The sequence below is a fragment of the Anser cygnoides genome, chromosome 3 (assembly GCF_040182565.1).
Source record: "Anser cygnoides isolate HZ-2024a breed goose chromosome 3, Taihu_goose_T2T_genome, whole genome shotgun sequence".
NCBI classification, from domain to species: domain Eukaryota; kingdom Metazoa; phylum Chordata; class Aves; order Anseriformes; family Anatidae; genus Anser; species Anser cygnoides.
The window spans coordinates 57,074,271-57,086,397 of NC_089875.1; the positions used below are offsets into that span (position 1 = coordinate 57,074,271).

General features: G+C 40.1%; 1 protein-coding gene across 3 annotated transcripts in view; it reads left to right on the forward strand.

The window, feature by feature from the left end:
• The window catches only part of SYNJ2 (synaptojanin 2), a 64,312-nt gene that overhangs the window by 18,903 nt on the left and 33,282 nt on the right, over positions 1–12,127 (forward strand). For all 3 annotated transcript variants that reach the window (XM_048080765.2, XM_048080767.2, XM_013178224.3), the window contains exons 4-6: positions 26–251; positions 8,757–8,840; positions 10,566–10,627. In XM_048080765.2, the coding sequence (XP_047936722.2) occupies positions 26–251; positions 8,757–8,840; positions 10,566–10,627 (372 nt within the window). The remainder of the gene's footprint in view (positions 1–25; positions 252–8,756; positions 8,841–10,565; positions 10,628–12,127) is intronic.

Here is a 12,127-nt window from a genome sequence, read left to right on the forward strand (position 1 = left end):
GTATATGTCTTGTTGAATTTTACAGGAACCAACTACTGCATGTCCCCTTCAAACACTACCAGGTGAACTGCTCTGACTGGTTGCTGAAAGTGATCTGTGGTGTAGTGGACGTTCGCACTGTTTACGCTTCCCACAAGAAGGCAAAAGCCTGCCTTATCTCTCGGATCAGCTGTGAGCGAGCTGGTGCTCGGTTTCACATTCGAGGGGTCAATGATGATGGACATGTGTCTAACTTCGTTGAGACAGAGCAGGTAAGCAAATGTATCCAATAGCCTTGAATAAGTCACTCCACTCTAGTTTAGCTGGGATAGGGTTTCCAACAAGAACAGCATTTTTTTCCCCAAGAATATTAAAAATATTATTGCATAACAGATCTATTTATGCCCATTAAGCATTTCTTTGCAATCTGTTCTTTTTCTGTATTTCTGGCCTTTCCATGCACAGTGTTTTCATTCATACTTCTGATTTTTTCCTGAATGTGAAAGTCACTGCCATTTGATATTGTGGTGAAATATAAACATGGGTTTTTGAATTACTCAGAGAGCTGTGGGTGTTAATTCATGTGAAACCAACATGTGTAACAGGAAGGGTCTTGATTACAAGAGACTTGCTTAGAAGTATCAGTCATGAGGCCCATGTGTTACACAAATGAGTGTTTTAAAAGCTATTCCAGAATAAACGTTGTGCTTTTATACATTCTATGTATGTTTTATTGTTTTACTAAAATTCGTCATGCTTCCCATGCTAGAGGACATTGGATAAATGTTCTCCCTGTGCTCAGATATATCCATACTAGTCAGGAGAAAGCTGCCCAGAGAAGGAGCTGTGGTTGTTAGGAGTAAAGTCCTCTTTGGCCAGTAAAGAAAACAGAAAAAAAAAGTCTTCTCACAGTCAGGCAAATTCCAGTGCAACTCATTTTAGAATGGAATTTGCTTTATATGCCCCTTTAATTTGTGGGTTAATTCTCTCCAGAGAGAGATGATATGGTGCAGGTTTTGTAAATTTTTGGTAGAAACTTTATTTCCAGATGAGGTTGAAATATATGGGTGAAATACATTCAGCAGGCTCACTTGATTGACAAAGCAAAGCAAAATAACACAGAGGCTGTTGGTTTTACTGTACATGGTTTAGCTTTCTACTTTGAAAATGAACAAAAAGCACTGGACCCTGGAGAATCTGAAATCTTTTGTGCCAGCTGAAATGAGTGGTTTCCTTTTTGAATAGAAACAGAAATTACTAGCAGTCAGAGCCATCATACTTAATATACAGAAATAGATGTCTCCATAAATGGAATAGATAAATGGCTGGTAGGAGTTCTCAACAAAGGGCAAGGATCCGTTCATAGGCTTTAGTTGTTTTCAGTGTCTTCTGGGCAGCTCTACAAAACCGTGTATGTAGCATAACATATTTTTCTGTATGTATGTGCCTACATATGCATGTACAGGTACAATTGAAGTGGATTACTTAGGGGAGGCTGGTGAAACCTCTCTACATGACACAGTTGAGTGTGGCATAGAGGTTCTTAAGCTAGCTGTGTCTTTACATGTTCCAGGAGAGTTAGAGCTGTGTCACTGTAGGACTGTCTGATTGCTGAGGGTGACGACCTGCCTCCAAAGTGTCCCTCCTGGAGCACTAGAGTTTCCTCATGGCATTGAGTGAGTGTAGCAGCTCACGCAGTTCTGTCATTTATATATCCCTTGTTTTCCTGCTTTGCCTGCATTTTCAGTAGGCTGGCCTGGCTGCTTTCTACTTAGTGTTCGGGCTTCCATGACTTGTGCTTTTTGGATGCCAAACTCTTCCCCTGCAGCGTTTGGGTCTCTAATGTCAGCCAGGGAATTCTCTGCTAACAATTCTCTTTTGTGCCTCTGCTCCAAAGAAACTTCAAGTTGACTCCTGCAGCATCTACATCTTTTCTAAAAAGTCATTTCAAAACGCATTGGGAGATGCAGATAGGTCTGCTCACCAAAATGTGGAATTTTCCTCTAGGACTTGGAAACAGAAAAAAGGACGTGCCATTTTAACTAATAACTTGGTACAGTCTGCTATTTTAGTTGAGTGCCTTCTCACAAGCATTAGTGTAAAGTGCATTACTGAGGATCTGAAGAATGTTCTCTCACTGAAATGCAAAGGAAAGAAAATGTTAAAGAAGGTTGTCAGCTTTCTTTCAAGTCAGTCTCACGTTTATGGCCCTACAGTTAACAGTTGTCTAATTATAGGAAGTACTTCTGCAATCCTGCTCACTGGTTGGGTCAAAAGTTGCTCATTCTATTGAATTACATTCTTGGAGTACATTATGTTGCAAATGATTAGCATGAAAAGTAAGTTGGCCTTTGCATCACAGCAGAAACCCTGAGGATTGGCTCCTGGTGAAAGGCAAAAGAGCACTTGGTTGCTAATGCTTCCCTTTGCTGGGGCTGGGTCAAATTCTTCACAGGAGCTGCTGTGCTTTGTTCCAGTTCAGCCAGGGGCTGCTGTGAGGTGGGAGGACTGAAGGCTTTTGAGCATTGCAATTGGTTAAGAAAAAGAGCAAGAGTGAAATGGTTGTAGGGTGAACGGCTCGAGTAGGTTGAAAATTATCACAAGGCTTTGCAATTTTAAAGGATTGTGGTTTCGTTTTTTTGTTTTTAAAGATGAAAATAAGTTTGCTGTTGCTAGTGGTGATAAACACTAGCTCTACCAAGCTAAGTGTCCTAAGAAAGCAAAGCTGGGCTAACCGCTGGGATGCCTGAGATCTAGTTCAAGCTGGCACCCGCTTAGCTGAGGAAGGAAGAGTCCTAGAATAAACTCTCTCCTACTTTCATAGTAGACTACTGACTAATCGCCTATGAGGTAATATCTTGGCTGAATAACATTTTGTTTCCATTTGCTGCAGCCTCTACAGTATAATGGCATGCTGGCTGTGTGCTTTCATGGATAAATAGCACCCTAGGATTTTGAAAAGCCAGGACTTTTCCCCCCTTTATAGGAATTACTTCTAACATTTTGCTGTTTTTAGAAGAGGGAGAAACAATTAGTCTTATCTCCAGGCAGCTCTTTTATGCATGGATGGTATGCTTTTGTCTCCTACTGAGTTAGCCTTGTGGCATTTTAGCTCTGCAATGAGTCATTTTTTTTGTGGGCTCACTTAACTGCTGTGACTCACAGTGTTTGAGAAGAAGGGGGGAAAAGTTAAATATCTCACTTCACTTTTGCTTTTCAAAATAAAACACCAAAACAAAGAAAACCAACAACCCTCTACCAGTGGATCTCTTGGATATTTGATCATTTGGCTTGCTTCTTTACAAAGAAAAAAGAAAGAAAAAAAAAAAGTAGGAAAGACAAAAATAAAACATGAAGGGAGGGCTTTTTGGAAATCCCTGTAATGTGTACTTCCAACTTTGTTGCCAGTATTTAGAAAGGGCTGCCATTCTATTACAAAGTGCAGTGTTGCAGATAATCCTCAAGTAAAGTTTTAAAATTAGTCAGGTTCCCAGTGATAACTTAAACAATACATTTTTGCTTTGTTCATGTTTGAGAGGTACCCGCTGACAAAGTTTTCTTTGCCAGGATTTCTCCTTTCCCATCACCTCCCCTATCAATCTGCTGAGTTGAGACTGTATCGCATTCTTTGAATTCTTCTCTGCTGATAACGTTGAGAAGAAGGCATGCTTTCCTCATTTAGTTTTGTGCCTGTCACTGTTTACGTTTCATCTCCTTCCCCAGTTATCCTCCAAAGAGTGGGGGTAAACTCTTAATATCTTAGCGTATGACGTAAGGTGAACAACTCCAATTTAACGAAAATTAATGGATGGTTTCATTTGTTCTCCCCTTCATGGAACTGTTTGATGAAGCATTTAAAATGGAAACCTTGACAGACTTCAAAAAGAAATGCCATGAATTTGGATTAACCTTCCCTTTATACCAGTTTGAGAAAAAATGTTGGGCACTGATTAAGAAAAATGATCCCTGTTTCACAATAACTCTTAGACCGTGTTGGATAGCTCTCCAGGAGAGGAATGGATGCAATCATGTGGTTGATTTATTTTCTGGATCCAGTCTTACTGTGGCCCCAGGCAGGACAAAGAAGATTATTTTGGCAAGTATATCATTGGATCCTGTGGTCTGAGTTAAAGGGGCTCATGGAGAGGTATGTTTAGGCCATCTGTTATCCATGCTCTTTGTGAGTTGTGTGGCAGAGCTGGAGATCTCAGTAACAGCCATGCAAGTGTGTGTTTTGTCTGTGTCCCTTGAATATGTGACGAATTCTGCCACTGGAAGTTGTGACTGGATAATTATTTCCCTCTAATGAAGCTGAGTGAGAGATAGAGGTTGGTGAATAAATTATCCTGAGCAATGAATAGGAGCAGCACACTGGGATTAGAACAACAGCTAGATGAAATAGATGTCTGCTTCTTGGTCAAAGCCAATAAGCAGTACCTGTACATGAAGCGTGAGCTTTCACTGTGTACCAGCAGAGGTGCTTGGATCAGAGGGGTGAGGTCTGCCCCTATACCACTGAATATAAAGGGTGAGAAACTTGTCCTCCTGAGTCATCAGCACCCTTTAGAGTCAGAGGATGAAGCCACAAAAAGAATCTTAAGATGGCAGGAGTCAAAAGAAACACATGGCAATTTCTAACACCACAGGTCAGAGGACAGGGAATTTGTCGTCAAGGCAAAGAGGTCCTCCACATGGGCTAAGTATCCAGTTGCTATTATGTTGTCTGACTGGAAACTGCAGGAAACATGTCTGAAAATAAATCCATCCAGCTAAATGGATTGGATTGTTCTGTGGCCCAGGCCCACTGAGGTCAATGAAGGAGTCCTCCTTCAGTGTTTTGAGGTTTTGATAAGAATGAACATTCTCCCTGGGACAGGTAGGCAAGAGCTTGCTGTCATTTTGGAGGTAAGACAAAAGATAAGATTCCACAACTGGGTAGTTCTTTGAAGCCTAAGGACAAAGGCATAACATTAGCAATATGTATCAGCCCTAATGACAAAGTGTTGTTCAAAATATAGGTGATTGTTGTTGAATGGGTAGAGGAAAACCCATGTGATCTTCTTGGATGTATTTTATGTCCGTGACTTCAGGAAAATAGAGGACATGAAAATTCTGGAAATAAACTGTAGTTTAAGAAGGAATAGTTTCTCTTCTTAAAGCACTGTTCATCTTTTGTGTAGTGCTTTAGAATAAGAGAAATGGATCTGCTAGGGCACAGGGCAATGAAGTCAAAACTAGAATGACAAAAAATGCAGGACAGATATGTGCTTGTAGAAAACACGACATTGTGAATGGTGAAGAGTTAGAAGAATAAGATAAAACAAATTCTGTACTTATCCATGCATAAATGCTGGAATTGCATAAGCAACAAAGTTGGAATCTTTTATTTATAAGTGTAATTATAACCTGGTTGTGTTATCAGTGCTAATTTAAGAGTTTAAAAAATTGTTTTATTATAGTGTATATAGGTGTTAAGACAATGTCTGTTCCTGAACTGGGAAGCCTTCTTAATCTTGGTCTTTGAACCTGCTCAGTTAGGACGTCTGCTGGGAGGAAGGTTCTTGCCACTGTTATCGTTAGGGCCAAGGGGCATGCATAGCAGAACGCAGTGTCAAGATCAGGGGTCATGTTCCTTGTAGTGGTGAATGAAGGATAATGGATATTGCTGAAATTCAGGGAAGGTTTGCACAGTTGTAATGCCTAATAAAATGTTTACAGTCTGTTTAGGAAGGAGTGACTTGCAAAAATAGTGTTATCCTCCCACTCATTAAAAAAATACTAGGTCTTTTTCCAACTCGCTGGCAGCTTTGAAGAAAATAATTTTGGATTCATCTGGGTCACGAGAATGAGGTGAGAGAATTGTGAAAGACCACAGAATTGCTCCAGAGAACAGAATGAAGAGTTCTGTAAAAAAAAAAAAAAAAAAAAAAAATGTGCTAATGTGGAGAACTTTCTTGTGAGTGATCTGTACTGAAGAGGCCATGCTCCCAGTTCAAAAACCTCATCTGAATTTCTAAAAGTTATATGTTAATGTGCATAAATATCTTTTTTTTTTTTTTTTAAATGCCTTATCATCATAGAGGAGCTCTATATTAGACCTCATCTTGACAGAGGACCTCACATCCATCACATTAGGTTGCGGGCATCGTGTTTTTATGTGACAGAAATGATCCACACATAGTTTGAATGATTTTTTTTTTCGGTTCTCCAGTGGACAGCTTAATAGAGAAGAAAACAGAAGACGTAATGGGTGAGAAACAGTGAACAGAAAACGTGAATAATAATAGAAACAAACATCTGTTAAATCTGACAATGTTGAATCACTGGTAAATGGAACTATGAGCAGAATATAAATTCTATTAATGCAGAAAAGCAGAAATGTTTGGTCAGTATTTTTCTTCTGTATTTGGCGTAAAGAAGGCAGGATATATACTCATGATCTATAAACTGTGATGAAATACTTGCCACTTAAAGTATAGCTCAGGAAGATGTTAAACTTCAGGTATTAAAATTAGAATTGTTATTATTTTAATCAGTAGGTCTAGAGAATTTGGAGCTGAGACTTTAAAAAGAGCTGGCCAAAGAGATATTTGAGCTGTCAAGTTTTCAGTTAGTTGTGGAAACCGGGATGCTCCAGAAGACAGTAAGGAAACTGATCCTCTGTGGTAAGCTGTTTGAGTGGCCAGATTGTACTTCATGTGAAGCTTTGTCTGCAGTCATCATCAAGTCTTAAGATTTTGTTCCAACTCATCACTAAGGTGATTATTGTCAAATTTTGAAGCGAGCCAGTCTTATCTCTTCTTTGTATAGATTCAAGACCAGATCCTTGCTTAGTATGAGTCAGGAAAACGCTGGGGCTGTCAGCGGAGTGACACAAATTTGCTTTACCTTAGAGTTGTCTCCTGAGGGTCCGTGACTGCGCATGAAAAGATGATTCAGTGTTTAGAAGTCACTGACTCACCTTGTGACAGCCTGTTGCAGTGAGGAAATGAAGAGGAAGCAGGTGGGCCTGCTCGCTCCTCCAGCAGTCCAGCTGCAGGATGGTCATGGGGCCAGGAGCTGGGCTTGACGATCCTTGTGGGTCTCTTCCAGCTCCGGATGTTCCAGGATTCTTTGATTCTGTTCTCTCTTCTGAGCACAGAAATGCAAAGAAAGAGTGTTGCCATGGTAATTAGTTCTTGCATTCAGGTACGGGCAATTTTAAAAATTTTTTATCGTGAGAGTGTGTTTTAGACCCGTATTTCTGAAGCTGTGAGGCCTCACCAGGAGACTTCTGTCAGCAACAAATTAATATGAAGCACCTGCCCTCTCTTCCAGGAGTTGTAGGAGGATGAGATACAACATAGAAGGGTTCTTAATTCCTTGGTGTGAGGTGAAAAACACAATTTTGCAGTACATCTGGGCTAGATGTCATTCGAACACGGACTGTGTCCTTGGCAAAGCCACTTAAAACTTTCATCTTAGTGAAATGGGGGTAATTGTGAGTGCTCTGCAAAAATATTGTAACTGTTGGCAAAATATCTGAATACCTACCTCTCTGATGTAGGTATATGCTTCTTTTCACATATGCAGCTTTAGAAATTGTACACTGGTGGTGAGGTCAAGGTCGGGGTTCAGGTAAATGAAGGCGCTTCGCTTGAGCCACCCAACCAGAATGCCTAGTGGCAAATCCCAAAGCACAAGCCGCAGTAAAGCGGTATGGTAACCCATTTTCATGTTCTTTTCTATTTTGGGGGTTACCAGCCAGCTGGCAGCTGTTCTGCTAAATTATATGATGCAGTTAGAGAAGCAGCTACCTGGGTGACCTGTATGGATACCATGCCTCCCCGGGGCTGCAGAAGACTCGCCGCGATGCAGGAGATAACAGAGATGTGTATCATGCGTATCGTGTGTCACATGTGGAAAACAGCCAGGATTCCACTGCTAAGTATAGGCCAGGAGAGAGAGCCAGGCTTTGCACAGTTGCTCTGTGGTTATACCCTGTCTGAAGATAGTACCTTTTGTGCTAAGTTAACATATAATGCAATGCTTTGCTTGGGGGGCGGCAGAGGGGGAAGGTAAAGGGGAAATTGGTCTTTGTACTTCACGTGAATTTGATTAGAAATCAGTTCGTTAGCTGTGGTCATAGAAAGTATAAAGGGAGAGGTTGAATTCTGGTCTGGGAATGAAATGGAGAGTTTGGAGCCTTTCACTGTAAACCTTGTTGAAGAGAAATAGATCACATACTGTTCACTGTATCTCGGGATGGGAGTGGCGAAGCTGCTGGTTTCACTGAGATTTGTTTGGGCACTCTGACATGCAAGACATGCAGTGAAATAAGAAATAGTAAATAAAGCAAGGGATAAGCTTATCCCACACCTGACATTACCCATCACCGGTCACAAGGAGCAATGACATTTTGCAGTTAAATTTTTTGAGAGAGACAGAGGGAGACTGTCCTGGTCTTCCCGAGCCTCTTCACTGGTAGATCAAATCCATCTTCATTGTGGCTGAAAGATCCCTTCCACATTGCCAGTGGTGGTGTTTTAAATTCTCTCTTATTTCCGGTGAGTAGTGAATTGAATCTGCTGTGTTGACATGAAAGCAAATACGTTGTGCTTTGTTCCACTGTGTGTGAGACTATGGAAAAGTGGCTGAGCGGTAAGGGGATACAGTGAGATAGACTGTTTACTTTTTTCACCCTTCGTATTCAGTGTCTTAAACTGTCGTTTGATGAAGGAGACACAGACTGATAGCTCTAACTGGAGAACTCCTTCCATTTATTTTATTTTTTTCAGACAATTTACTTGGATGATGACGTCTCTTCCTTTGTGCAGATCAGAGGTTCTGTTCCACTGTTTTGGGAGCAACCAGGGCTGCAGGTAAACAAATAAATCAAAAAGCCTACCTTGCTTACCTCTCTTGCTACTTATAATTTAGAAGTTCCATAAAATTTATGTACTTTTTAAAATGAGATGCAGAGCTCATTCTTTGAAAATGCTGAACTATTTCTTTTCAGGTTTACTTTGTAGGAAATTTTTCATGTTTAGATAAACAGGAAAAAAAAAAACAATAGGCAAATAGTTATAGTTATTGAGGTTTAACATTTAATGTGTTTGTGTGCCTCTGCAGGAAAGTCTATGTAAGGGACTGTGTCCTGATGTCCTAAACTGAAGGTTGCAGCAATGCCTTTATAATGTTTTTTATTTGATTTGGAATAACCTTTCATTATGAAATGCCTGGTTAGCAGGAACATTATGCCATCTCATGATACTGACCTGCAGAATAAAACCGGAGTCTATCGATACCAGGAGCACTTTAACTTCAAATAAAGTATAATGTTGGGATGGTGTGTTTGCTAGATTTTGATCATACAGTAACGATGATCTGATCTTCTGCAAGGCAAAGTTGTAGCTTTTCATCAGGAGATAAATGCATCAGCCGTAGCAGGTTACATATGTGTTATAGTTTATAACCAGTTAAAAGCTCAAATAAGAGTCATCCTAGCACGCTTCACGTTCTCTGAGCAGAGGGATGAGCAAGTAGACTGAGTACGCACATATATGCATATGTGTTAGTGGAGAGAAGATGTTATATAACTTTTTTTTTTTTAGATTCTTCAAAGATCATTTGATACTTTTTATCATTACATCTAGCACCTAAGAACCATTCAGGACTACTGGATTTAGTACAAAAGAAAGATGACTGTTCCCTCTGTTAGCAGCATCCAGGGCAATACTTTTTTATAAAGGAGGTTTGTCCCTGTGATTGTGCACGCTTCCTTCCCATGTTGTAGCTGTATCCAGCACTGTTGTTCTCTGTGTTATGAAGCCATAGAGTTTTTTCCCCAAATATTTTTGGCTAGTGTACAGCATCTTTGGTTAAACAGAATTTTCAACTTTTTAGCAAGGACATGATCTGCATTTTTGCTTAATCTGGATTAGAATGTGCAGCTTTCATTTATGTTGGTGAATACTAGTAACTCTTACTCCTTGGATGTGAGTGTGCTGGCACTGGGGGTGAATATGGTGGTGAAGAATTGCATAAACCAACCTCATGAAAAATAAAGAAAGATGATGGTGTACAGGAAACAATACATGATCTTAAAAACAATTAGCAGTGTAGATTGATGGTACGGGATTTTAACCATCAAGTTTTCAAAGGACTGTTCCGATAATTTCTAGTTTCTGTAAATAACAGAACAATGAAATAACTCAGTACACAGTCCGTGGAAATGGCATAACTACAGCCTTTTCTGATGAGTGAAGAGCAGGAAGAGTGCTGGGCACACAGCATATTCGTGTGATACGGTGTGGGATATTTGCTAGAGGAAGTTGGCAAGGGGATATGATTTATTTGGCCATTAAAAAGATGTGTAGATATCCCTTTGCTTAATAATAATCATGTTTTCACTTGTAATTGTAAATGTTGTTGTCTAATAAAAGCTGTGGCGTTTGTGTTAAGTATATTATATGTGTGGGTGTGTGGAGTCTGTTAGGGGTATCTGGTGCTGTTAAAGAAATGTTTTCTCTGAAGGAAAAAGGGAGACATCTAGTGATTTAGGACTTCAGCAAATTTCTCTCTTTTCTTTCCATTATTTTATTTAGGTGGGTTCTCATCATCTAAGGCTTAACAGAGGTCTGGAAGCTAATGCTCCTGCCTTTGACAGGTAAGCTTCATTCAACTTTGGCAATAACACAGCAACCTGGTCTTTAACCAAGATTCCACAACTTCATGCCTTCCTAGTAAATCCTTAGAGATGTGAAACATCCCTTATATGAGGTAGCCAGTCTCCCAGGTGTTGCAGGATTATGTAGGTTTACTTTATTTATTGACTTATTTTTATGCATTTTCTTTTCCTCTTTCAATGCCAATTGAAACAATTTGGTCTCCTACCTTCTTTCTGAAAAACCTGAGAAATGCTGAGTGGTATGAAAAAGAAAGGTCTGTGTAACCCTTTGTAACATTTCAACAGATGTGAATTTACATTTACAGTACACAGAGCATGTGTTCTTCTTTACCCCTGTAACCCAGACAGTTAAAAATCAAACACTGCTTCCGAACCATTCAGGATTTGCTTTTCTCACCGTTGTACTGCTACACAGAAATAACAGCATGTTATTCTCTAACCAGTGTTGTGTGATGTTGTCATGCTGATGGTCTGCTTTACCCAGAGACTGACTTGTAAACCTTTTTAAGTCATTAAGACTGCGTGGCAGCTGGAAACAGTAAAAAAAATCCATCTGTCAGCATGATTTCTTGGAATATCTGACTGAAATGCTGTCCTTTAAGGGCAAACTCCCACGGACATCAGTGAAAACATTGCCTGAAGGATTTGGCCTCTTGGAAAATTTCAACTTGTAAGTGCCAGGTCATGTGATTCATTTCTGTTTTGTTCTGGTTTTGGCAAACGAGATCTTATGTCCAAGCTAAAAAGTGCTTTTAGGTGAGTCCTCTTAATTCCATGGCTCCACGTACTGCAACTTTTACCAAACATGACCTCAGTAACTGTTAATAGTTTTGCAGCACAGAAGGACCCCAAACAGGGACTGCAATCTAAACGGTCTATGTACCATAGCAGTCCCTGCTGCAAAGGGACTTAGTCCAGATTCTGAAAGCTCTTTAAGACTCATAAATCCTATTGAATTCAAATGTGTTTGAGGCTCATGATCTTGCTGTCACCTGGCGCCATGTTAAGTTGCTTTGCCAGTTTCCTGAATCTTCATTGTAGAGGTTTGCATTCTGCAGCAGAGGTAATTCGTGTAAAAAGAAAACAGTAACTTGTTGGCATCCTCTTTGTGCTTCCCCACAAATTGGGAGTACCTCAGCAAGGAACAACTCTGTAACACCATTTAGCTCAGAGTATCTGATCTCTGTGACCTCAATGCAACTGGTGAATTAGTTTCTTCTAAGAAACATGAGCGTGAGGATCAGCTCACACTATTCTTTCTTCTCCCTGTACACAGAAAAGCCTCTAGTTTAGGTGAAGTTAAGAATCTCTCTGCTTACAGAACTGCAAAAGACACTTCTTTGGAAATGGACAAAGAACAAGCAACTACTTATATGGAAACAGGCACCGAGACTTAACAGCCTGCTACAGTGTGTTAGAGTGGGTTTAACCTGTTAGATTTTCCTATCTGATAGGTTAATGTGTTGAGAAGGCACTGTG